The 22,420-nt window shown below is 30.2% G+C and overlaps 1 protein-coding gene across 1 annotated transcript in view; it reads left to right on the forward strand.

Moving 5' to 3' along the window:
- The window catches only part of LOC106461313 (kielin/chordin-like protein), a 119,315-nt gene that overhangs the window by 96,123 nt on the left and 772 nt on the right, over positions 1 to 22,420 (forward strand). Inside the window, exons 42-53 of the mRNA XM_022388562.1 lie at positions 563 to 656; positions 3,981 to 4,154; positions 9,923 to 10,194; positions 10,967 to 11,069; positions 12,621 to 12,706; positions 14,796 to 14,942; positions 15,481 to 15,634; positions 15,769 to 16,001; positions 17,716 to 17,817; positions 18,544 to 18,708; positions 19,979 to 20,089; positions 20,512 to 20,692. Of these exons, the coding sequence (XP_022244270.1) occupies positions 563 to 656; positions 3,981 to 4,154; positions 9,923 to 10,194; positions 10,967 to 11,069; positions 12,621 to 12,706; positions 14,796 to 14,942; positions 15,481 to 15,634; positions 15,769 to 16,001; positions 17,716 to 17,817; positions 18,544 to 18,708; positions 19,979 to 20,089; positions 20,512 to 20,692 (1,822 nt within the window). The remainder of the gene's footprint in view (positions 1 to 562; positions 657 to 3,980; positions 4,155 to 9,922; positions 10,195 to 10,966; positions 11,070 to 12,620; positions 12,707 to 14,795; positions 14,943 to 15,480; positions 15,635 to 15,768; positions 16,002 to 17,715; positions 17,818 to 18,543; positions 18,709 to 19,978; positions 20,090 to 20,511; positions 20,693 to 22,420) is intronic.

Raw genomic sequence — 22,420 nt, forward strand, 5'->3', positions numbered from 1 at the left:
GGGGACTGATTTCCTCTTTTTAACTTTAATACACTTTTTATTCACATTTACTTTTAACTTGAACCAAAACTTTGTTTTACCTATTGTTGTCATATGAAAAATATTTATATTTTCCCAGTATCATTTAATTTCAATATATTTGAAAAGTTCATTGATTTAATATTTATTCGTTTTTGTTCTAGATTTTTCCAATGGTATTCTTTCTGTTATATAACTTATATTTATTCATGTTTGCTGTTTGATCATGTATTTATTTATACTATATTATTTCTTCAATTAGTGACATTATCCAACATCAGTATATGCTCAGTTTCATCTTGTGTTATTATTAAAAATTATATTTTGTATGTGTTGTTAACATATTTAAGGCACCCTACTTTTTCACATAAACAAAGTTTTTAAGTCCTTAAAAATTATTGCAGTAATTTCTTGTATGTGTATTGATATTTCCATAGCTTCAGCAAAAGTTACTTAATTATTTTAGGACACCTAAAATATTTATACACTTCTAATAAATAAAATAATATTTATTTTTTTGCTAATATTTTTATTTATTTTATAGAATGGAAATGTTCATTGTGTGGAAGAAGCCTGCCCAGAGTTAAACTGTGTGTTAAGAATCAAAGTTCCAGGGCAGTGCTGTGAAGTTTGTCGAGGTGAGTATCTATGATTTATACAATTCATTTCTAATTTATAAAAATTCCTCTTCAGATATGGTGAAAGTCACTTCAGTTGGGAATCTTAAGAATGCTTTGAATTAAATTACATTTTTAATAAAATAATTTATAACAAACCAAAATTCATGTCTCTTATTGAGGTGTGAGCTGATTGTGGCACATTGGTTAATGTGCCAGATTATGGATCTAAGGTTATTTGATTTGCTTCCTGTTACAGCTAGAAAAAAAAAAATTATGTTTCACACCTTAAGGCTGTGGGTACATTATAACAGTGATGGTTGCATCACACTATTTTGTCTGACAACAGTCGCCTAACAGTTGGCAGGGCCTGGCATAGCCTGGTGGTTAGGACACTTGACTCACAAACTGAAGGTCACAGGTTCAAATACCTTCCCTGAACATGCTTGCCCTTTCACCCATGGGAGCATTATAATGTGATAGTCAATACCACTATTCATTGGTAAAAAGTAGCCCAAGAGTTGGTGGTGGGTGGTGTTGACTAGCTGCCTTCTTTCTAGTCTATCACTTTAAAATTAGAGATGACTAATGCAAATAGGCCTTATGTAGCTTTGTGTGAAATTCAACAAAACAAGCAAAAGTATTGAGGTACTCTAAGTTAAAATAATAAAATAAAGTTAAAAAATATTAATGAAATAAAAAAAAACATAATAAAAGGAAATTTCACTCTCTATAGAAGACAAAGCAATTTTGATACATCATGATTGTAAGCTAGTATTTTTGTATATGTTGTGTATGTATGTGTGCGTGTGTGTGTTTGTTTCTGTATGATAATTTGGCCAGTTTGTTTAAACAACTTTAACATCTAATGTAATGGTAAGACCCTCTTCATGTAAGGTTTTAATATTATGTTCAGACCTAAAATATTTCCAAACTCAACTATTGAGGCTTTTTCCATAATTAAACTATCTGAGAGTATGCATATTTTTATATAATTTACATCTTTGAAAACAGTGAAAGCAAATAATATTTATATCATAAAAAGTGTTTTGTGTACCTAGTGTCAACTGAGGACAAGTTTTGTATGTGTCTTAGTAAGCTCTCAAAATGTTTTAGACAGTCTTCTAAGATTGCATAACTTTGTCTAGTCTGAGGCATATATAACTGACAGATGGGTAATAATATTTAGCATTATGCTAATTTACCTGCAGTAGCTATTATGATATTTTATAAGGTGCCTAAAATATAAAAAACTGAATATAGTTTCTATTTTGTCGTTAGTTTTATCTGATAAATTGTCTTTAATAATAATTAATGTATTTAGATATAAATTACTGTTAGGAAAAGTCCATTTTATTTTGGACATTTTTTCTTTAACTTACCTTTAATTATGATTGTACTACATAATGGAAGCATTAAATGACTAGAATTAGTAGCTGCTCCTATAAGTGACTAATTATACAAACTTTGGCTTATGGAACATCATGCTGTTATTTCATGATCACAATCAGGGTTGCATTAAGGTATAGTGCAACTCTACACAGATATTTTTTTTACTGTCCCCATCTCCACGTGATCTCTCAGTGCCCTTGATTAGTCTCTTGATTTAGTGTGGTGGGTTGTGGCACCCCTGCATTACAAAATTAAATAAGAACATAATTAATCAAATTTGTGTTGCCACTTTTGTTCAAGGTTCCTATATTTGCCACCCCTTTTAAATTTGCTGCCCTTGGCAGCTGCTTACTGTACCTATGCATAAATGTAGCTCTAATCACAAGATGCAACATTACTATTTCATTAAATAGAAATTTAGTTTAGAGGTGTAAATAAATCATTCTAGAATTGATTTTATGCAATTTTTTTAAGGCTTGTTTTTCAAATATTTTGTTATATGTTTAGTTGACAAGTCTTAAATACTGGAGCAGTTATGCTCAATTTTTCCTTGTTCAGCACTTTGATTTACCTAGTGTTTTATATAGTGTGTAAGGTATTCAAGAATTTATATGAATACAGAAATTAAATGCACATAAATATGAGTTCTCATTTCTCTTTTTGATTTTTTTATCTAGATCATACAATACCGATCATCTGTATTAAGGAAGAAGAAACACAAAACATTAGTCACACGTACAAGCACATTATGTAATGACACGTACTAGGCTGCAGAAAATGTTTTTATTTGATGAATTATGATTAAAATATTAGGAAATGTTTCTACATAGATTCATGCATTCTTTTGCTGTTAGTCTTACGTATTTAAATGATATCAGTGTTAGTACATTGTTAAATTAATTATTAGAAATGTGATGTCTTTATTTCTTTTAGGATAGGATTAAAAGATAGTCACTTCAGGTATGAACAGTAGAGAAAAGGCAAGAAATAAAGAGTTACTAGTTTTATATTCAATGCTTCTATAAAAACTTAGTTCACCACTAGAACGAGTGATGCATTTTTAATCTATAAAAATAATCTAGAACCTTGTAGCTCTGATTAATAGAAAGTAATGAATAATACTCTATTTTTTGGTAGTTAATTTGTTTTTGACACACATTTGGTTACTTAATATAGTTATTTTACAACTGTTATGACAAAACTAGAGACTGAGGAAAAATGCATAAGATATTGTTACACAAACATATCTTTTCATATAACTGTAAGTAAATATAATAATTTCTCAACTTTTATTGCAAAAACAAGGAATGCTATAAAGTTCAGTAACAAAGTGTTTTGATAACATTCCAGTTTAGTGTAAAGTTTTGACTATTCATAATCAAGGAGTATTAATTTTTTGTATATTTTTTTTTCCAGTAATTTAGTGTACACATTTTCCACATCTGATAGCCTTCTAATTCAGTTGGTTTTTTTTAAGGACAGTATAAAAATCATATTTCGATAATTCTGATGTTACTGAAAATTTACTTCACATGATTATTCATGATATCAAATGATGCTGTCTAACATCTAATTCTTCTTGTTTTCCCGTGCTGAAATTGGAAAATGGCAGAACATTGTAGTTTTACAAGTTGTAATAAACCTCTCTCTCTGGTAACAACAGAAATCTGAATACATACAGATTTATCTTTGAAATTTATTATCTTACTGTTTTGACAGGCATCAGGTGGAACTGTATCATGGCACTCAAAAACTTATAACCAGTTTTAAAAAGGATTTTTTATAAATCACATTATTTAATGAAAAATTTCTAAAGTTTGTTTACAACAAAATTTTATAACTAAATGATGTTTCAAAACTTATATTTAAGAAATATAAATTCTAGCAATATTAGGTATTAAAACTATATAAACTTTGTTAATAAATAATATTAAATGAATATTTTGTTTATAGGTTGTGTTTATGAAGGAAAACAGTATGAAAATGGTGTCAGTTGGACATCAGTAACAAACCCCTGCATGTCATGCCAATGTCAAGGTGGGGTTGTGACCTGTGGAGAACTCCATTGTATTGTCCCATGTGAAAATCCAGTGCCTGTACCCGGTCATTGTTGTCCAATGTGTCCAGGTCAGATTATGTGATAATTTTAGTGGAGAAGGTGATTTGTAATAATCTTAAGTATTTTTCTGCCGTATATGTCACAAATATTGTGAGCTGTGCCTGCGACTAAACAGCTATATTTTTAAACATTTTAATTTTTAACTATTTTCACTTATATAAACTTTAAAAGATTGCTAAGAGGAAGCAATAAATAAAGTATTTTTCCATTTAATAATTTGTGACATATTACCTAAATCATATCCAACTCATTTACGTCATCTTTTAAGGGTGTTGTCTTTATCTTTATTTGAACTCTTAACTGTGATTGTACAAGATTTTTGACTTATTTCTTCTCATGTTGAAAGATATCTGAAGCTGAGTGAAATGAAAAAGAATAAATGCTCTTGCAATAGTAATTAAAAGAGGAATGGCATGATCAGTAACTAAAAGTCATTATCGGAGTTAGCACTTTAGTAATATTTCATTGAAATTCACAAGAAAAATTGAATTTTTGCACTAATTTAAGGTCAATGGGGTCAGCAGAGACAAAATGGTAGATGTTTTGATTTTATCCAGAGAGAGTGCTGTTTTATACGAAAAAGAATTTTGAATATGCATGTTTTTAACATGTTTAACCCTCTTAGTAAAAGAGAATTTAATGTAAGTTATGATTCTGTTTGAATATTTTGACTGTTTTACAGCATTATTTCTAAAAAAAAAGGAACATACTACTGAAAAAAACGTTCAAAAACGATGGAATTTCTTCTTTAATCACCATAATTCCAAAACCCTTTTTGAATATTTGAACTAGTTTTCAACAGAAAAACCTCTCCCTACAGTACAAGTTGAGGAAAGTCTGAAAAAAGATAAGAAAGATAAGACACCTATTTGAGCATAATGAGGTGCAAATGATTTAGTTCTGTGAATATGACAGAAGAGAGGAATTTAGACCATTTAATAAGTTTATATATATCATTTGGGGTCATAAAGGTCATTGTGAATGATCACTGTTTATTGTGCTTATCTTGATCTATTTTCTATTTGCTTGTTTTTAAGTTTGTTTTATATTAGTTTTTGTTTTTAGGGTTAAAAATAATAAGTTCTTTTTTTTATATCTTTGGTATAACAAAGATCAATAGTAGATTTGTTTTATTTATTTATAATCCAACAAACAAACACATGAAAGAAAATAAACAAATAATAAAAAGACTAAGATAAGCAAAATGATAATGTGATCAACTATAACCTAACTATAACCTACAGTTATAACTATAACTGTAACTTTAATGACCCTAAACGTATTCCCAGATGAAATAAATTTATTTCATATACTATAGAACATGTAACAAAAAAAAAAGAATAAAACGAAGATACATAAATAAAAACGGTTCTTAAATGTTCCAAGTTCATCTCCTATATTTACAGTGCTCATATAATTCTTTTAATCTTTGTAAATTACTTATTATTTGCTTGGAATTAACTTTCACTATTTTCGTGGTACGTACATTTTCATGAACAATAGTTCCAGCAAAATAAAAAGCTTTTATGGATAATAAATGATAAATGAAACCCAAACAGATATATATACAAGCAAATATTATTTATTCTTTGCACATTCATGAAACACAGCACTATGAAAATGAAATGTCATGCATGAGTTGATTACATAATAAGTATTTTTTACACACAACAATCAATGAGAACATATAAATGATAATCATTGGAAACCTGCTTCAATATAACCTGATTTGATCAGTTCATGTCATTTATTAATTACCTCATGGCTTTTAATAAGCGAACATGTGCAGATTGGTTTCAAAATGGCTGTCTGTGTGTCAGTGGCCACATGCTGGTTCTCCATACATTGGCTGTCTCCCCAAAAAAAATACATAACTTTGCTGGAATACCACTGATAGAAGCAATTTTTCAGGTCATCTTTAAACTCTTTGTTTACTGACAAGTCCAGTGGCTGCAGTCTATCTGTGCAACATGCTGGAACAAACGCACAATGAATTATTTTTTTTTCGGCGTAGTTTGGCTTATAGTATCAAAAATGTTTGTAGTTTTTAACAGAAAAATAATCTTCCAAGGTACTGAATGACATATCAAAATATCTAAGTAATACAAGTTGAAGTTGGATTGAAATACTGTAGTTTACTTAATATTCGTGGGAATTATCTTTTGCGGTTCTACACTGAAACTTGTTTTGTGGGTTTTAACTTTCATGGAAAAATTAAATTGAAAATACATAAATTTTCCATTACATAAATTTAGAAAAAAGTTTTTAGACATCATTCTGTTTTTCCAAGTCTAGGGGAAAATTATTTTCTTATTGGTAGGCTCTGTATATTCAGTCTTGCTTTTAATAAATGCATTTGCATACTTATTAAGATAATTTCATTTGTCCTACAGTTACTTTGAAATATAGTGGATGAGTGGGGAAGGACAAAAGATAACATAATAAATATAAAAGAACAAAATAAATGTAAATAAATTTGACAAGTTTATTCTTAACCTTTTTTTAGATATGGGTTTTACAATACTTGCTCAAAAATATAAATAGAGAAAATATTGAAGTTCTTGTTCCTAAGAATACTTTATGAACTTCTAATTTTTATCAGTTGTATGTTTAAAAAAAAGAAGGAATATATATAAATTCTATATTAAGGCAAATTTAATTGCACATAAAATCAAAAGTTTTTTTTATATATATTCCTCAAATTTAAACAAATTTATTAGCTGTATATTACAATTAAAGCTAACAACTATTAAAATTGAGTACATAAACGTATTTATATTTCTATAATTTTTTTTCGCTTTATTTGACTACTAACCTAGACAAACTGATTACATCACTCTAAAAATAGCAGAAAAACCTTCATATAATTTAGACTTAATTAAATTACACATCTGAAAAACCAAATTATTTTACAAAATTGATGAAATTACTAAAGACTTCCGAAGGGGAGCAAAGCCAGATAAAACAAGTAGAAGAGGGCTTGTAGGCCAGACAAAAAGTCAGTATCATAGTTAGAATTCATGTAGTATCTTATTGAAATACAAGAAAAAACAATCGAATTTTTTCACAAAAATATCAGGTAATAGAGGTCAATATACACAAAATGACAGACTTATACCTTTTATTCTCGAGAGGTAGCAGTTACATAAAGAAAAATGTTTTCAATAAGCAAATAATAAGACGTTCATAAAAAGTGATTTTAGTGTGTTTGACCATCCTAGAATAATTTCATGGAGATTATGATTCTATCAGAATATTTGCAATATCTCTGAGAAAAAAAGAATCTACTACTAGAAAAGTAAAAAATAAAATGTTGGCATTTTCTCATCATTTACCATAATGCCACATCTACAGTTTTGAGTTTTTTAACTGTTTGAGTTCTTTGTTCTTTACAGCACTATACCTGAAATTATATGTTGGAGTTATCTGCACATGACACTGTGCTATGAACTAAAGGATCCCAGAAATTAACCTTATTATCAAGATATTGCATAGTTGGGTGATGAGAGGGAGGTCAAACTTAGTAAGAAATTGTCAAGTCATTTGCAGTACCATTGTTCATAATGAATAGGATAACAAGCATTTCCATTCATGTTGGAAAACAACAGTTTCTGCACAGCCCAGGCAACTCAAACTAACAAAAAGTACTTTTTGTGCTCTGAGAAGAAATATGGAGAACTGTCCATATCAGATGGCTGCTACTGCTACATGACATGTACAATTGTACACTAATACTATCAAAAATTGTATTTGTAACATGGGCTACAGTGGCAGAGTGGCTAAACAGAAATCAATCCTCACTCCAGGCAATGTTGACCATAATGGGTGCATAGATGATGTCACATCCTCCTGCTCTTTGTGACACTGTAATATTTTCTGGTGAGTCCAAATGTGTAAAATTATCAGATAATGGATGCGCATTAATGTTGCAACTATCCTCCCCAGAATTTTCTTGAATGTCCCACAAACCATGACAAAATATGATGGTGTTCTTGTTATGTTATGGAGAGCTATTTTGGAAGCTGGATGATTACAAATGCTAGTGATTTTTGAGCCAGATATTCTGCCAGTCTATGCTAATTATCAACTTACCAGACAAAGCATGTTATCATGCAGAATGAGGTTTCTTTTCAATCAGCCCAAGTCACAAATGGTATACAGGTCAGAGCCTTTTCAATCTCATGTGGATAGGCAAATCATTACATTTGAACTCTATTCCATGGAACGTTTGAAGAAAAAAAAGTAAATTTGAATTTACAGCTGTATTAGAACTATCACAGTGGTACACAAGACTTGTGATAAGTTTTAAATTAGATTTGAAAAGGGACAAATTAATGTCATTGTTTTTTAAATAAAATTACAGGCAGTACTTTTTGTTTGTACTATATTTGGTCATAGTGTTAGTATTCATTGTCAGTGAAAGCTTATTGATAGGAATCAGATTAACATATCAAAACACTATCTCCAAAGAAACTCAAATGGGTAGATAGAGCCTCCACCAAAAACTTTGAAGATGAATAAAATTCCTTCATCTAGCTGAAAGTTTTTTGGGGAAAATATGAGGTCATTTTTTTTTCCATTAAATTAACAAAGGTTTGTTTGAAAAAGTCATTGATGTTATTATTTCCCTTTTGTAAAAAAAAAATAAAAAAATAGCAACATGTATATGTACTTTATTCTTGTAAATATTTTGATATCAGTCCAACTACTTGAACTAAAAAGTTTTGGTGTTATTCATCAATTAGTGTTTTATCCTTTATCCTTTTTTTTTTCTGTAGAAAAAAAAAGAGTTTTTATTGATTTCATTAGTGTATATCTTGTCAAATGTGAATGTACTGTATGAAATATAATTCATATTTAACTCTACTGTTCATTTGCTTCTTCTCACATTTTATGTGAATTTAGAAGAAAAAAGAAAGATTCCAGTACACTGTTATATGGTGTCTAAAGTGTAATAATGTGTATTTTAGTATCAATTTAAGAAGTGTTTACAAAGTTAGATTTAAATTCCATTCTGGAGAGTGTCTATGACAGAAGTTTCTATGTTTAATAGGTGCTAAAAATTTATTACAAATTATTCCCTCGACTTGCAATCTGCAGGTCGTGGGTTCGAATTCCCATCCCACCAAACATACTTGCCCTTTCAGGCATGGGGGCATTATAATGTGACGGTCAATCCCACTATTCGTTGGTAAAAGAGTAGCCCAAGAGTTAGCAGTGGATGGTGATGACTAGCTGCCATCCCTCTAGTCCTACACTGCTAAATTAGGGATGGATTGCACAGATAGCCCTCATGTAGCTTTGCACAAAATTCAAAAACAAACAAACAAAACAAATTATTCCAATGATCCCTAAAACTAGGAGGTTGAAGAAATTCTTGGGTTTGTGTTTATGTCATGACAAGTTTGATGTGCTTGAAAGTCACTTTCAGCTATAATTTAAACTTATCCATAGTTCACTGGGCTACAATGGCCGACTTCATTTATCAATTAGGTTATTTCGTTGAAATATTTGTTTAAGAAGCCATGAAAGAAAAACTCACATGGGTTGAGATATGGCAAGTAAGATGATAGTCATCACTATGTACACCTATTTCACTTACAACTCTGTATTATTATGAATTAACAAGCTAACTTGGAATTTTTAAAAGGTTTATTTTGTTTGAATTTCTTATTTCTCTTGTTATTATTATTAGTAATAAAGAATAAAAAACAAGTTTCATTTATAAACACCAGTTTTTGTAGATTGGTGTTAAGTCCTGCTTGTTCTTAATCAGATTGTGAAATGAATGGAAAAAGCTACCAGAATGGAGAGACTTTCACACCCAATGAAAACCCTTGTGATATTTGTTCATGTGAGGCAGGACAACTTCTCTGTATTACTCAGCAATGTCCATCACTGCTGGACTGTCCACTTGAAGCCATCAGATCACCAGGAGAAAGAGAGTGTTGTCCAACTTGTGCAGGTTTTGGAACTAATTGCACTTTAGAGCATCTTGATATGGTGGTTCATCCAAGTAGTGACCCCTGCTTTACATGTACTTGTAAGGTAAGACATCAGATCTAAAATTTAGTCACTTTTAAAAACAATGGGCAACTTGACTTTAAGCTCTTCTTTTGCTTACAGCTCATTTTTTTTTCTCTAAAATGTTATTGCTTCAATATCAAAAACAATACTCTGTTGTTCTAGATTTACCTTTAAAGTATTGTCTCAAGTTAAGTGTTAATGTTTCAATTACAGCTGTTGAAGTGTTTGATGTAAAATGCAAAAGTAATTTTGTAATTAAATTGTTTCAAGGAGTTTTTTATTTAACACGTAATATTAAATTATGCCCCTAACATATCTGTAACAGCTTTTTATTCCATTGTACTGTAGCATGTCCCAAGCCTAGCCTTACAGGGAAATAAGACTTTTCAAACTATTTACTCAATTTATTGATCCTGGAGGATGAGTATGGTACATCAAGGACCTTTTCTCATCAACAAGCATACCACTTTTTGAGCAAACACATATGTGAAAAGACTTGTTTCCCTGTGGAACTATACTTTCAAAACACCTACAGTATAAGTATTCTAGATAGTTAAAGTCAGATAGTTTATTCTAGCATTGGTTTGTGAAGAAAAAAAAAAGTGCTAAATACTAACTTTTAGGCCATTTCCTAGGCATTAAAGAAACAATATATTTTGGAGTAATAATAATTTGTATAACATAACCATCTCTTCCAACTGGTAATAGAGTATAATTTTCCATGTAACTAAGTAATTAATATATATATTTCTATGTTATAATGATTATCTTTTCTTTCTCGTTTTGTTCTAAGGATGACTTCAACTGGCTCTGCTTGCAGGAAACTTGTGAAAGACTTCAATGTCCACCACAAGAGATTTATCATAATAAAAATGAATGTTGTCCAAAGTGTAAAGGTTTGTTTAAAACATTTTGGAATTAGTGATAAAATGCATGTTAAAATGAGAATGAGAAATACAGACTTACAGGAAGAGTTTAGGAGGAATATACAAAATATTTGCTAACATGAGTTATGTCTTTTAATTTATGCACGTTACTCGTACATGATTCATTTCCATCTGATCTCTTATTGATTAATATGTATAATGCGTTTATTCAATAAAATCAGGACTTATATCCACATAAAAAAAATTCAGAATCTAAAGTCAGTAATTCCTTACCTTCATTGGATTCACTCCCTATTGGCTCAGCAGTAAGTCTGTAGACTTATCACCCTAAATAACTAGGTTTCAATACTCGTAGTGGGCACAGCACAGATAGCCCATTTTGTAGCTTTGTACTTAATAACAAACAAACAAATCACTGGATTTTGCTTTTAATTTGAAAACCAACTAGTGTTACGTATTGTGAGAAAAAGAAATAGAATTAGAGGTAAACACTTTACATTATTAAAAACAAACCACTAAGCTATGTGTAAAACATATCCCTTTAAGTTAAACAGTCCAGCACCCATTCTGGTCACATACCTGTGTAAAGTTCAGTATAATAAAACTTAACTTGCAAGGTCATGTGTGTGTGTGTGTTTGTACATATATATACAAGTGAATATGTTTAAAAAACAAAGCTTGCCATCTGCTGAGGCTAAGTAAATCCAGCAAAGTATTGAAATAGTATTTAAAATGTTTTTGAATATATTTACTAGTTTATCCATAAATAAGTAAATACCAATTTAGTTTGACAAGTTCTTCATAAAAATAATTTAAACATAATACATGATATATCTATAAATAATTCATTTGCAATACAAATATGTTCTACAAAACTGGCAGTAAATTATTAGTTGAGATCTTTAACAGCTAGGATTGGTTATGAAAAACACACACATCCAGTAATACAAATAATATTCTATATGGTAACAAATCTAGATGGAGCCCTGTAGGATTAACATGTGGTTGTTTATCTTCATAACAACTTGTTTTCACTTGGTATACTGAAATAAAAATCTTATTTTTAGGCAAGGACTGTGCTCATTGTTATTCAAACTATTTCACACTCTGACTTTTAAATGAAGATTCTTAAGTTAAACAGAGTGTGCTGGAACCAGTTTTGGCTAAATTTACTTCATTCTTTCAGTTAAAGTAGTAAATTTCTCAATTAGCAAAATGCTTCCATTTGAACTGTTAATAAACAAAATGGCTTTAAAAAATTAAAGTTATTTTCTTTTGTCATTGGATGAAAACCTGATTATTTTCAAACTGGCTGGACACGTGCTTAGTTAAGAGATGTTCTCCACAGAAGCTGCATTTTCACTCAAGGAATTATATTGCTTATATGTCATTAAATATTTATTTTATCATTTATTAAAACGAAAATTATTATTACAATAACCTAAAACAATTTAAATGTGAATCTTGCATAAGATAATGGTAAAAAATCTCACATTACAGGATGCTGTAACATTATGTCAAGTCATCATTTCAGTACATTTGTGTATTTGTTTTTTTCAGTGTGTTTAACAGATGAAGGAAAGACCTATCAAACTGGTGAAAATTGGACATCTATATTAGATCCATGTTTATTATGTCAGTGTAATGTAAGTTAATCATTCTAGGCTTCTACTTTATTAGTGTAATGTAAGTTGATTATTATAGATTCTATGATATTGATTAAATATTAATATTTAGATATATTTTACTGTGCTAGTGTGGTATTGAAATACACATTGATTAACCTAGACTCCTGTTATTTTGCTAATATATATGATAGTAATTCTAGACCCTTGCTACTATGTTATTGTAATTAAGATTTGATTCTTCTAGACCCCTGCTGCTGTGTTAGTATAAGTGGATTCTTCTAGATCTCTGCTGCTATGTAAGTGCTGTAGTAAGCTGGTTCTTTTAGACCCCCTACTGCTGTCAGTATAATATAAGCTTATTATCCTAGACTTTACTTCTGTGAGCAACCTAAAGGAGATGCATCTTATTATTTAACTGATATGTTTATAAGTGTTATAGCATGAGTTCCTGTACTTACATAGGAATTGGCATGCTGACTTGGATGTATAGTTAAATGCTTAATTCTACTGACATACAGCACATAGAAAAACAGATATTTCTTCACAGGACTTTGGTATCAGCACAGTGACCTGATAGCATGCATTTTTCTTGACCCTCCAATGGTTTAACTTTAGTAAGTTATAACTGCAATTTGCAACCACCACTTTTAGGACATACTTTGTACTTTTTTTTTAAATATTGTGTCACCAGCAGGATAATAACAAATCACCCAGACTTTGTTGCATCTGCTTTGTCTAATGTGACAACATACTACTGTTTGTCATATGCCAGATAACTCATTCTGCTTTCTACAGTTGTACATCTATTTTTTCTGTGTGCAGTGGGAGAAGCTAATGAGTCCAGCTTTTACTCCCTTCTTTGACTTGTCTGAGATAACTTGGGCACCTTCCACGTTTCAAAAAAATATTTGCCCAAGTTAATTTAGGTAAACTATTTCTTGTCATGTGTTTAATTATTTGCCCAAATATATTCACTTGTTATGATGTATTACAATTAGTGCTCACTAGATGACATCAGAAATGCTGTTTATGCTGATCTCTATCAGATTTATTTATAATTATGTATCATAAATACTGGAAAAAAAAGTATTATAATTCTTTAGTGTAATTCCATTGAAATAATATATGCCATGTATTAATCCAGATATGTAAAATTTATTTATCGATTATATTTTGTGTAGAAACATAATAACAGATCATAAAATAACTTTTGTTTCATTAAGACATAAAATTATAGGCTATTAAAAAGCGAAATAAAAGAACCTGACTTTTTTCTTAGCACATTACCACACAAAAAAGCCTGACATGGAAGGGGTTAGGTCATACTTGTAGACTGAAGTCTGGTGGATTATTTTAATTTCCAAGAGAACAATAGCTGTAAGGGACCACTCTGTTCTTGAATTACTTCTGGTTATAAGGTGTTTAGTTTCCTTCACTACTTCCACTGTGTGACTGATCATGAAGTACTTGGTAGTATGTTTTTTCCTGAACTTTTCTGATATGGTTTAACACTATAGAAATCTCTTTCTTCAAAATGCTTAAATGCCATTCTGTGTATGCTTTTATAAATATGGAATAAGATAATTTCACATCAGAGAGTCATCTAAAGAACCTCAGCTCATGATGCTTTTTTAATTAGTCATGCGACTGTATCTGAAGACACCTAGCGTACTTCAGCTGAGGATGCTTTTTTAATCAGTCATGGGACTGTATCTGAAGACACCTAGTGTACTTCAGCTGAGGATGCTTTTTTAATCAGTCATGGGACTGTATCTGAAGACACCTAGTGTACTTCAGCTGAGGATGCTTTTTTAATCAGTCATGTGACTGCATCTGAAGACACCCAGTGTACTTCAGCCAATGATGCTTTTCTTAATCAGTCAAGTGACTGCATCTGAAGACACACTGTGCAATATGAAACTGCCAGACTTAAAAGAAAAATAAAATAGGAGAGTCAGAGATTTTAACTTGCACGTGGAGTCACAAGCCAGAAGCAAGGTAATAGGATATGCAGATTGTTACCAAAGATTGTGAACAACCTTTTGTAAACGTAGAATCTAATATGGAATATTAAATATTTTACTTTCATTTCATTTCTTGTTACTAGTATGGAGATATATCTTGTGACTTCATCAAGTGCTCCAAAGTGACTTGCCTTGATAGTGAGACTAGACTAGTTCCAGTTGGCAAGTGCTGTGAAGTGTGTGTTCCTGCTCAACGAATGACATGTTTTTATGGAGGCAGAACTTTCCAAGTGAGATTTAATTGGCATAATAAGAATATAGAATGAATTTTTGCAAGTTTTTTTAATAGTTTCAATAATACTTAATTCTTTGCATGTGAGAGGTTTCTTACAGGTGATTAAAATATTCTTGTGTCCATTAAGTAAGGTCTACTATGACAGTACTTAGTTGGGTTTGAGATATTAAGTTATTGTTATTTGAACTGTTAAAGACTAATTACTGTAAAGAGTATGGTCATATATGCATAATGTTAATATTGGGTAGCTCAATAGGACTTCAAGAACTGGAGTGCTCAAGTACGCATTTTGTGAAACAGCTAAAAATGGGATATATAAAACTCAAATACATAATTATTCAATTTAGTTGACTTGTCATTGTCAAGTGTCGTACTAAACATAAATATGACAACAACATTTAACTTCCCTAAGAGTTGAGTTATAAAACACTAACAAATCATAAATAAAAAATTAATTGAGATCATATGTTTAAATTTCACTTTATGAGATTCCTTATTTTTCAGACAAGAAAAAATGTATTTTATCTTCATAGGATTTAGAGAGGTGGAATCCTGATGTATGTACAGAGTGCTACTGTAAGATGGGCAACATTTCTTGTCACACACAGAGGTGTCTACCACTGCAGTGTCCATCAGACCACATTCCTTCAGTTGATCCAGGACACTGTTGTCCTAAGTGTATTCCTCGTAAGTATGAAATAGACCTTCTCAGTCATAACTTTTCAATCCATTTTTACTGTTATTCTGTACACACACACAATATGTCCAGACTTTATTAATTTAATTTCAATAGATTTAATTTAAATGTGATTTTCTTTCAGGACCAGCTACCTGTGTGACTTTTGGTGATCCACACTACCGGACTTTTGATGGAATGATGATCCATTTTCAAGGAACTTGCCGTTACATTATGGCCTCAGATTGTGACGAAGGAAACTTTAGAGTTGAAGTCCAGAACAGTGATCGTGGAATCCAGGGAGTTTCCTGGACTGATAGTATAACAGTGATTGTGAAGTCTATAACTGTAAACCTATGGCAAGGTCCAGTTGTCTCGGTATATATATTTGTCTGGTTATTTAACAGAAAATTTTCAACTTAACATAACTATTAAAAGATAGGATACTGTGGACTTTCTGAAGGTTGATTCTATTAGAGAACATATTGTACCAGACTCATCACATTGTGTAGATACTGTTACATTCATAGGAACATTAAGCAGAAATGAACTTAAATGTATATGTATTTTTGTATATATGTGCATGTATATATATATATATATATACACACACATATGTGTGTGTGTGTGTTTAGACAGTATATTTATTATTGCTGTTTGATAATTAATATGTAGAATCAATTTATTGTACATCTTAATAAATGTTTTTTTTCATAGTGGATAAGATTAATTAGCAGATATATGGAGGCAACTTTTAACTTCAGAACATTTATGTGCTATGAAACAAACAGTTTGTGTATTCTATATTTTATTATGTATACAAATGTTGATAGCTTTATGATCTTATACTTCTTTATGTGTTTGTATGTTTGGAAAAGCATTTGACAGTCTGTAAAATGTGAAATAAAGCAAGGAAGAATAAATTAGTTTAAAATTGCTTCTATAAACAAATACTACAGATTTTGCAGAATGTGTAACAGATTACCAGTGTGCTTAATATTAGAATCAATTTTTTGATACTGCTTTAGGAATAAGTTATTTTGTTTTAAACTTTGGGAGTTAGAAGTTTAGCTTTCTCTGACAACTTAAGGATAAAAGCTAGATAGCTAACACTACAGTACAAAAGAATAAAAAAGCTTGATTGGTACTGAATTGTGGATGAAGTAATTGTGATTGTTTTGAAAAAATGAACAACTATTGTTAAAACCTTAAATCAGAACCTTTGAATTTCATCAAACATTTTCCAGTTTGGTATTGTAAACCTCTATTGGCTATCAATGTAGTCCTTCCAGCCAATCAAATTCAAAAGTATTTCATTCCTACAATTCCACAAAACCAAAAGTTTTCATTCAAAGTCTCAAGCTTTCTGTTACTGATGCATTAGAGACCAATTTTAAGTCAATCTGTATTTGATGGTTACACTAAAAAACATAATTTAGACAGAACTGTGTACAACATTTACATAACTGCATGTTAAAAAATTCCTCAACTGACTGATTGTATTACATTCATATAACAGCTTGTTTAACCCAGTGCACCATAAAATCTTAGTTTTAATCTATCCTAATAGTTAAGTCTAAAAATACAGAATAATTGTAAAAAAAACATATTTAACATTATTGTATCTTAAAAATTACTTGCCCTAAAGGAACTAAGGTTAACCTAAGAACATTGAGAATCATAAGATTTATTCAGTTTAAAATGGTAACCAACACTACTTTGTGTTGTTTTAAACTTCACAGCTTGGTTTATATCCCTTACAAAGATGTCAGGAGAAATATTGGGCTAATAAAAAATTTTGAATTGTTTTACTATATAGTGTTTCAATTAGCTGACTGTCCTTAGGTAAGTTTGATCAGTGGCACGGGCTTGTCTCAAATCAATAATATTTAGTTTTGATTAAATAAAGGTGCAGGTTGTGATTAGGAAATCCAACCCATCAAATTGTATTTATTTTCATTTTTTTCCTATGAATGTGACATTGTAAATTAGCAGAACTTTATTATGTACTTTTTATTGAATTATTTTGCATCATATATTCTTGATCCAGTTAGTTTTAAATATATATGTGGCTACTGTCCTTGTGTTTCAGGTGAACAATAAAAATGTAACGCTCCCTTTCTTCCAAGATCCCATTCTCTACATTGAAAATACAGGGGAGTCAGTTTTGGTTAACACAGATGTTGGATTGAAGGTGAGAGATTTATTGTGCAATAAATAGTTTTGTTTAATAGTGAAAAAAGTATTTATTATATTACATCACTTAAATGCATGTGAAACAACTCTATTAAAGCAGATGTTCAGAAAAAAGTAATAAATTTACGAAACTTTGAAGGGATAGTTAGACATTTAAAAAAATTGTTGATGATGGCATGTTATTTATTATTTATATTTCTGAAAGTTGAATTATTTCTGATATTTAAAGTTTAAAAATTATTTAGTAATTTTGGATGGGTGTGTCCTTGTAGTTATTATAACAGACTGCAGATCAAAGAGTTCAGGGTTTGAGATGTAGTGCCACTGAGCATGTTCAACACTTTCAGCTGTAGCTGTACCACAGAAGTGATGGTCAATCCCATTATTCATAGCCAAGGGTTGGTGGTGGATGGTCTATTATGTCAAAATTAAGGATGACTACCATAGGTAGTTCTCAAGTAGCTTTGCACAAAATTCAAAAAACAAACATTCACCAAACGTGCAACAATCACTTTTTTTTCTATAATTGTATATATATATACAGTCAATAATATATAGGAAACATGTTATTTCAAGCAAGTGCAATGTGAGAGAGCAGAGAGGGTTAATTGCAAAATATAAATAAATATTTATATTACACAACAACTTGTTTGAGAACCATCAAAAAAATTATGGAATGCTACTACATACGTACATTGGATGTTACTTTTTATTTAATCTAAAGGTATTATGGAATGGTGACAGTTATGCAGAAGTTAGTGTGTCAGGGTCCTACCGTGGTAAGATGTGTGGTTTATGTGGCAACTTTAATAACTTCCCACAAGATGACCTTCGTGTTCCATCAGGAGAAGTTGTCACCTCAGAAGCAGACTTTGGAAACAACTGGAAGGTATCGCTAGAGTCTTACAATTTCTCATTTTATTATTTCATGCTGAATTGCTGTTGAATAACTTATTATAAATCATGTATTTCCTGTACATCAACACTATAAGGGTTGGGACTAGTGTGTGCCAAACCTGATACTGTTTGTAAGGTGATGTAACCTTATGTAAGTTTAATGGGATTGTTACTGGAGTGATAGTTTTAGTATTTTAAAAAAATGAATCTTTCTTTAAAGAATACTTCTCCGCTTTTCAGTTGAACATTGTTACGTAATGTTATTTTAAATATTATGATAATTCATGTTATCATGTACCAATGCTGTATAAAAGAAAGAAACAAAATATTATCTTAGAAAGTGTTAATTTTTTAGAACTTATATTTCTGCCTTGTTTATTAACTATGGTAATACATTCAAAACTGGATGTGCATGTTATTCATAAAACCGTAAATGAGGTGTTGTAATAAAACCAATATAAAGTTTGTCTCTAAAAACCTGCATCTTAAGTAAGTATCTTTACAAGAAACTCAGACATCATCAAACCATTTTCAATGAAAACGATAAACAGCTTCAGATAAATGTTTATTTATTCAACATGATGTCTCGGCTTATGCCTTTTTCAAAGGTCTATGAACGTCACAGATTACGAAACGGATTTTACATGATAGTAACCAAAAAAAAAAAAGAATATAAAACTACAACAATATAATGGAACAGTGCATGGTGAAGCATACTTAAAGTATTGTTGAATGGGTTAGAGTCGCAGATCATAAAAGTAAATGTTATAAACAAATAAAATAAATAATAATAATAAGAATTAAATAAGTAAAATAAATTAAATACATAAATTATAATGTTAAAAAAAATAAGTAAGTAAAATAAATACATAAATAATAGTTTTATAGGGACTAAGCCATCTTAGCAGCAAGCCATGTAGCAACTACTACAATTTCTGACATTTAATTATCAAGGTATAGATATTAAACTGTTATGTTGTTTTTTAACAGTTAACACTATTTCTGTAAAAAAGCTTTAATTTTCTCTTATGCATATATCGAATCAGGTTGCTAAGATATGACTGCTAATTCATAAAGAATCATTTGAATACCCAACTTTAGCTCTAGAGTCATAATGTAGTATAGGAACCATTTTGCAAGATAACATTAATAAGCTTGAGTTGCTGATGCAGAATATTTTTAGTTTTTTTTATATCAATCACAGGTTGTTTCAATATCTTTATATTCATGATGTAATTCAGTGATTTCAATAACATTTTTAGAGCCCAGGTCGTCAGTTATCCTCATGTAAAGATGCATTTAATATTGACCCTTGCAGTGAAGGAGGATACCATTCCAGACGAACTGCCATTTCCAAGTGTTCTGTTTTAAAGGTGGGAAGCAATGTTTGCTATTTATTTGTATAAAAACTACATGAGATGGTGGGAAAACATTCTATATAATTTGATACCTTTCGTTAGTACCACTGTTTGTTTATTGATCTTATGTTATTTTGGTTTGCATTTTACATACTACACTGATAATATAAGCCTGGAAAGTTATGTTTTAGTTCTTTGACTAGATAAAATGTGTTCTATGTAAATGAGATAATTTTGTTTTAATTATTTTTTTTATATTGTCTGTACTGTAATAATGAAGATTTCTGAATGGCTAGAGCTAAGTGTAAACTACAAATCTCTCTCACAGAACATTTAAATTTGAAAAACGTTTAATTTGTCTTGTAGAATTTTGTTGTATTTTTAAAATCTGATTATATATATATATATATATATTATTTTTAAACATTTAATTCAAGGACCACCTGTTCGCTCCATGCCACAGGGTGATTCCACCAGAACCATACTTTGCTGCATGCATCTATGACCTGTGTGCCTGTAGTGAGAATGACAACTGTTTATGTGACATTTTATCAAGTTATTCTCAAGAATGTTCCCAAGCTGGGGTAGTGCTACACTGGCGTTCTTCTGGGCTGTGTGGTACGTACAAGTCAACAATTGGCATTTATTTTCTTCAATGCTCATTGCTTTATGTTCAGTCTTGCTGTTAACGTACAGGGTATATAAATATAGTGTATATAAGGACAGTGTAGTATTATCTAATAAAAAGTTATGTGAAATACATGTAAAAATAAAAAGGTTTAACAAACTGCAACAAAGAGGTAAGGCCATCAGTGTTTTGTTATGAAGTTTTACTATCAATATTAATTAATTAAGTGTGCCATATCAACATGATTTTACAGTTAAGGCTGCCCAAGTAAAAAAAAGAACCATAAACAAACTTAACATACTCTTCTTCTTCCTTGAATATGGCTATACTACTCATATGGATGAACTAGTTAATATTACTGAGTTCACATGTATGTACATGTATATAGTAGTATGCATTAACCCTATGTGCATATTCCTCAAAATATTACAGAGTGCTATTCAACATGATATTATGTATTTGATCTTAGAATTATCAACTATTCATTTTAACCTAGTTTGCTGATTTAAAGACAGTTCAATGTAGAAAAGAATAATTACCAGACATATTATACATGGATACTGAAATAAACTAGATGTGCATTTCAGAAGTTCTAGAGGTTATGCAAATGCAATGTGCAAACTGTACAATGGACAAAGTATTCTCATTCTTCACATGAACTCACCTTGTATTCAGACTTCTCAGAGTCTGAATCAGAACAGACATAATCAATTTACAGACACATCTTGAGTACAAATATTTTTTTAACACACCTGATTTTTTTTGTGTACAATAGACTTGTAATCTTCGCTTAAAACTTGCTACATTTTGTGAAGATAGACTTAGTAATTTTGAAATTATAGTTAACATTGCTTCCCCAATACATGCTCGGTCCAATGGACTGAGCCTGTGTACATTGGTTTAATAGTAGAAAAAAGTTACATTTCTGTTGACTAATTCTATGATAGGTACAAGTAAGGAATTAACAGAAATAAATCCTTAATACTTTTCAAATAAGCTGCTGAAGATTGACAAGGAAATATACAAAAGTAATCAATGTACATGATGTTTCAACTTATATAGAATCAGAATGCATGTATAGTTGATAAAAAAGTTAATAGTACAACCACCAAAAAAAATCTCTCAAAGTTACATGGAATGAAATGTATGATTCCAAAGTAATAGTTTATAAAAATTGTGCCCCTGTAAAACTGTCTTCTTTATGGTACTTTCTTGTAATACAGTGAAACCTAACATAGTTTACGTTTTCTGATTAATTCAACTGGTATATAAAAATAACAGCCAGAACTTTGCTATGTAAATTGTTCCATCACTAGATTTTTGTTTTAGTAGAATGGATACGAGTTAGGTCCACTTTATTGTTGTTAGCTAAATGGTATATTGTTAAGTATGTTGTGAAACTGTAAAAAAAACGTATTTCCCAAACATTAACATCAAAGTCATGTAATCCAAAGTAATAGTTTACAAAAATTGTGCCCCTGTAAAACTGTCTCGTTTATAGTACTTTTTTGCAATACAGTGAAATCTAACGTAGTTTAAGTTGATGTTAATTTTTGGGAAATAAGCTTTTTTCTGAGTGTAACTTGTCACATTTCAGAACAATGTGTACCCATTATAAGTAGAACAAAGTTGGACATAATTTAGAATTTTATTTGAAAATTTCAACATTATCTTTTATTTCATTTTTATGTAAATATATAATGAAATGTTCTTTACAC

This window comes from Limulus polyphemus, unplaced genomic scaffold (genome assembly GCF_000517525.1).
Source record: "Limulus polyphemus unplaced genomic scaffold, Limulus_polyphemus-2.1.2 Scaffold38, whole genome shotgun sequence".
NCBI lineage: Eukaryota > Metazoa > Arthropoda > Merostomata > Xiphosura > Limulidae > Limulus > Limulus polyphemus.